The sequence below is a fragment of the Engraulis encrasicolus genome, chromosome 2, assembly GCF_034702125.1.
Source record: "Engraulis encrasicolus isolate BLACKSEA-1 chromosome 2, IST_EnEncr_1.0, whole genome shotgun sequence".
NCBI classification, from domain to species: Eukaryota; Metazoa; Chordata; class Actinopteri; order Clupeiformes; family Engraulidae; genus Engraulis; species Engraulis encrasicolus.
The window spans coordinates 816,501-822,500 of NC_085858.1; the positions used below are offsets into that span (position 1 = coordinate 816,501).

General features: G+C 45.2%; 1 protein-coding gene across 4 annotated transcripts in view; it reads left to right on the forward strand.

The window, feature by feature from the left end:
* The first annotated feature begins 715 nt into the window (after window positions 1–715).
* caskin1 (CASK interacting protein 1) overlaps window positions 716–6,000 on the forward strand; it is a 159,924-nt gene continuing 154,639 nt past the window's right edge. For all 4 annotated transcript variants that reach the window (XM_063219610.1, XM_063219629.1, XM_063219620.1 and 1 more), the window contains exon 1: window positions 716–1,503. In XM_063219610.1, coding sequence (XP_063075680.1) covers window positions 1,410–1,503 — 94 coding nt within the window. In that variant the 5' untranslated portion in view covers window positions 716–1,409. The remainder of the gene's footprint in view (window positions 1,504–6,000) is intronic.

Below are 6,000 nucleotides of genomic sequence, written 5' to 3' on the forward strand. Positions count from 1 at the left end.
CTATTATTCATTTTAGTAGGCCTACTATTAGGCTATTATCATTATTAGGCATAGAGCCCATTATTATTATTATTAGACTATTATTAGCTTATTCTTCTTCTTCTTCTTCTTCTTCTTCTTCTAGAAGAAGCTTCTTCTTCTTATTATTATTATTAGGTATATTGTTGTTGTTGTTGTTGTTGTTGTTGTTAGCCTAACATCATTAGACCTATAGGCCTAGGCCTATTACTATGTCTAATGGACAATTTGAGGCGCTGCTCAAACAATAACATGGGGGACCTGAATAGGCCACTGGAAACAGATGGTGCTCTTATTTCTTGGTTCCCCAGAATAAACCTCTGGATCCCAGCAGGCCTATAAAGTGGGTCTTGAAGTGGGCACATAACGTCAATGTCTTCGCGTTATCATCACGATGCGGAACCGGCTTGGCTTCAGGGCTATGGGATGGTCGCAAATAACCCACAGTGATGGAGAGGGAAATGCACTCGGAGTGGCGTGTAGAGGCCTAGAACAGCGTGCATCAGAAGCCCGATACAGATGTGCGTCGTTTCTCACTGTGGGCTACGCTTGTATCCATGGCAGCGGAATTGTGAACCTACCTCCACATCCTAGTTTGGCTGCATGTGAATGCCGGGCAGAGGGAGGAGGGGTGGTCCTCATGTGCCTTTGGATCCGCCCTGGATGCAGCGGAGCCATTTAACATTGCAATCTCAGCCAGCTTCACGGCGGGGCGATTGCACAGCCTGCTTCATGTAGATCCATCACACCCAAGACTACACTACACTGGCCAGACGAAGAGCCACGGAACGTTGCACAGAGGCGCACACGCGCAGCGATGGCAGGGCTCTCGTCGGTTTATCTGATGCAGGCTCCGAATTCCACGGAGGCGCAACCGCGACGCACGGGATTTTGAAATCACGTCTAGTGTGAAATTTGCTCCTTCATACTATTTTTTTTTTTTTTTGCGCCGATGAATCATGTGTTGATTCTAGTATTTACGTTGAGGTCGTGCAGCTCGAATCATGCCTGCAGCTGATTCTCCGATGGACAGCATTGTTGTTTGAAGTGGAGACCGCTTTGTCAATGGGATGTGGTTTTATCGCTAGGGAAATTGCTCTAAATGTGCGAGTAGAAATCTACGTTGTGCGTGAGTTGCAATAACGTCGCGAATTAACAGCGATCATTCATCGCTTTTCAACTGGAATTGCCTCTGTTGTTCTCCGCGTCAGCCCTCGGAATCCGAGCATCCTTTCGTCCGAGAGCACCCCAACAGCCTTTTGCACCCTGCAAAAACATCGCAGTAGGCTAGTCTACGGAGGGAATCTCGCAGAACTCACTTGGACTGGAACGAAGTCCACACACATAGACGATGCTTTGGATGTAAACGTAAATAAATAAATAACGCAAAGATGGGGAAAGACCAGGAATTGCTTCAAGCAGTGAAGACCGAGGACCTGCTTACGGTGCAAAAGATCCTGCAGAGGCCCAAGCCCGGGAAAGCAAGTAAGGATATCAGGATAGGCTATTTCAGTGAATGTTATGTTATACACCAAATGTTGATGTAGCACTGATCTGCTGCTGTCTTTTGCCCCCCTCCCCCGTGTCACCATCACATCGAAATGCCTTTTCGAGTTGGTTCGGTTGTGGGTGTGTTGAAATGTTTGGCATAGCCTATCAAGCCAGGCCAGTGGTTCCCCAGAAGATTCATCATGGCACAGCAGATTACGCGCTGTTGCTTGCTCAAGAAAGATGCATCTGCATGTGTGACATTTCGTCCATTTCAGGTTCAACAAACATTCATGAATGCCACCATACCCAGTAGCCTATTGCATACACCCCTTCTTGCCCATGCGTTCTCATCGTGTCCTTCGATCATGTCCACGGTGGTCATCATATGCGATGCTCAGCAGTGATTATCCTGGGTGATGTCTTATTATTATTAGCATATGTGTTGTTTAGGCCCTGCATTTGGTTCATCAGGTGACAGCTTCTAGTTTTCTGTGCATAGGTCTATAACAAGCCATTCTGAAACGATTTTTTAAATCGGTAGAGTAAATGCCCAGCCTAGCATTTAAAATAGGTGTTGCCTGACACTAATTCCAGAAGTCTTTTAGCTTTGGTTGGCAATAACGTGTGTGTGTGTGTGTGTGTGTGTGTGTGTGTGTGTGTGTGTGTGTGTGTGTGTGTGTGTGTGTGTGTGTGTGTGTGTGTGTGTGTGTGTGTTTGCTTGGTAGAAGAGGAACAAACAAAGAACAACCTGATTGGATTGTGCTTGAAATGCTCATCAGACATCTGCTAATGTAGATTCAATTACCGTTTAATTAAGAAACACGTTTCAGTACCATCAGTTCATACAGGCAGATGTGGTAATTGGGAGATGACGGGGCTATGCCAACAGAGACAAGGCCCTTGTTCAAGATCTTAGGTGATATTCATGTTCCTTGCAAGTCATAATTGCACATTTCCACGTTTCCAAACTGAAACCTCTTAATGCAGATAGGCCCGTCACTGGGCCTATTCGCTCTTTGCTGAAAACACTCAGGTACATTCAACATTGTGCAACAATAGCACAACCATTGTGGTGTTTGGTTTAAGGACATGGACTGCTGTGCCAGCGACTAAAATCTCACCTGAGGTCACATGCCTAGTATTCAAACTAATATGGGCACTCATGGGTAAGCAGGTAGGGCATGTATCCCAAAGGTTGCCGGTTCGACTCACAACCCCCATCCTCCTCCATGACTGAGGTACCCAGAGCATGGTCCCACTGCACTGCTCCCCTGGTGCGCCATTGGGGGCTGCCCCCTTGCACAGGTGAGGCATAAATGCGATTTTGTTGTGTGCAGTGTTCTGTGGAGTGCTGTGTCACAATGACAATGGGAGTTGGAGTTTCCCAGTTGGGCTTTCACTTTCAGAACATTGTTATGACGATGCAAGGAGTCTTAAGTAACAGATTAAGACTTGGTCATTTCAATTTCAGTGATAAGGTTTAACAGAGGCTCTGCGTAATGGTGTTAAAAGAATGGAATTCTATCATGGTGAGACTGTTTTTTGTATTTGAGTTGTATTTATAGTGTGTTTATAACTCCCCTATCATAACTGCTGGTTGTATGTAGTTGTATAGATAGCACAATGTAAGTATTACTTTTACTTAGCACACAGATATTTACACAGAGAGGGATGCCGAAAGAGAGAGAGAGAGAGAGAGAGAGAGAGAGAGAGAGAGAGAGAGAGAGAGAGAGAGAGAGAGAGAGAGAGAGAGAGAGAGAGAGAGAGAGATACAAGCAGATAACTTGATAACCCTTGATGTGCAGTTGTTTTCCAAGTTTATATTATTTTCTGAGTGATACCTCTGTCGTGCATGGTGAATACACTTTTACTGCCATGCAGACACATAGAAACGGCACACCATTTCAAAACATCATTGTCTGGATTGCCTGGAAGGGCTTTCATTCAAACAAGCCTGGCTATGGCTGCTTTGATCTCTCATGTTCTTCTCGCAGCACACATTTACTGTAAGGGAAAACCCAGCCCCAAGGCTTCCTCCCTCCGCATGTACAGTACAGAAAGAGGAGCACAGCAGCCAGCACACGTCATTCACGTGACCAGAAGAAAAGAAGCTTGGTCATCTGTCTTGGTGATCTTTTCTTCATCCCTTCCACTTCCCTTTTCTCCCTCTCTCGCCACACACCAGTATGGCAACAGAAAGCCCTTCTTGGCACCCATGACAACACAATAGTGCCACCACATCAATGCACATTCACGAGTGAGGGCGGGGGGGAAAAACCCATTGAAGGGACGGCTCAGCCAAGTCTCGTGTGCGTGTCAACAGTGTGATGTTGACATTGACAGAGAGCATGCGACAGTGTATGCGGTATCCTGGCTATCCCAGGCCTGTGTGCATTTGCAGGAGCCGTCCCCTGCCTGTGACATGTGAGCTGGTGAAAAACACACACTGTGTCCTCTCCATGACACTGTTTGTTCTGGTCCGACCAAAAAGAAAGGCTACATGGCGCCAGAGCTAACACTAAGACAGGCTGGGTTGGGTTGTTTTTCTCTCCCCTCCATATTGTGTAACTCAACCTCTGCCACATTAGTGTCTTGTGAATGGGGCATGTGCCCGTGACCCAGATATGATTTTGCATGTACAATGAGGGTGAGGACAGCTCCCCTGAGATGCCACTGGCAGAGGCCTGTACAAGTGCCAGCTCTGCAGACACGTGATTTCCATGAACACTTCTCAGACGGTGCTCGTTTAAAGGACAAGTGCACTATTTTGAATATTCAGCCCTTTTTCTGAATTGTCTGAATTGTCCAGAGTGGCCCTCACCAATTTTTGATGTTTGCTGCTGTCTCTGTTATTTGGCTAATGTGGATTTCGTCTCAATTAGGCTTATAATGGTCGTCTATGGGCATGTCCCAATCTGTTCTTAAAACCACCGAAGCACTCAACTTCAGTGTGTAAATAGCTCTGTGCAAGCTTCAGTTCTGCAGACACATTATTTGTGTGAACACTCTTCAGACAGTGCATGTTTAAACTCAATGTCTCTGTGCAATTCAGCTCTGTTGACATCAGACCCTTCTGTTGTGCCTTTACAGTATGAACAGATCATTAATAGACCATCGTAGCAGGCTTAATGCTTAAGTTTGACATTTGATGCCTTTTTAAAGCAAGCACTGATTACCTGCAGTTTAGTCTGCATGCCTCCCTAACTCCACATCTGTGACATTAAGTCTTATGTTTGAGGTCGTTTCCGAAGCTTACAGACATCTCGACTTTTATTTCTTCTCAAAGATGATGTCAGTGGTGTTAAATATTATGGTAATACAATGATAAGACCAGGACAATTATTCACACCCCAAGATGTGCAGCTAACAGACATCTCGAAACATATTCTGTTTTTTTTTATCTACAGGGTGACATCCTCTGCACACTGTGTCCAGGAAACTGGTTTGAGTTTTACAGTGTAACAATGGCTTTGGAAAGAAAGGGAATGAGCAAATTTAAAATCATTACTTGAATCAACGTTGTATTTAATATGTTGAAACATCTGGAATATTCTAATACATGTTATACTGTAAAACAAATCACTTCAGGATATTCCCAAATTTGTGTCCATATGGACACATCTGGAACTGAATCTTGTTGATATATATTTTGTAACATGTCGAATGTTTAAAAATATCCCCGTTGCGTTGCAGCATTTAATTCCCTCCCATGTAATGGCAGCTGTGACATTATGACGTATGAAGCAGACAGCTGTGAGGATTAGAGAATAGGAGAGTAATATACATCCCCCTGTTTGGGACTTTAATGGCAGAATCAGCTCCACAGCGATGGGTAGTTTCCACCTCCTGCCATCCCTCTCTCTCTCTATCTCTCCATCCATCTATCTATCTCACCTTACCTCTCTTTACCTTCCTGCATCCCTCTGTACCTCTACCCCCCCGCCCTCCAACATACGCACATCAGTGCATATCTGTGCACTCATTTCCAGTCGATATTCCAACTTTGGCACAGGTCCCTGCATCTAATCCAAGGAATCATTACTCCCAACGGGTTGTATGATGATTGAATTACAGAGCAGATGGGATAGAGAGGGGGGGCAGAGAGAGGGGGGTTACATGGGAGGACATCAAATCAATTGTGCAGCATCACACCATCACATCCTCTGTGTACCTCCCCAGTACGCACGCAGGCACGCACGTACACACACACACACACACACACAAACAGACACGCCCACACACAGACGCACAGCACCCATCTGCCTGCCTACTAGCCTCTGGGCCAAGTACCAAAGTTTGAAACTTTACTCTGACAGTCCATAATAAACATATTTTCACCTGGAGGTTGTTTAATTGGTGCATTAATCATAAATGATTGATATGAATTGTATGAATGAACTGCATGACCTGACATGGCTTACACATTAGAACTACAGTGTCAATTTAGCACTGAGAGAGTAGGGCCCACAATGTGAGTGTGGAATTGGACTC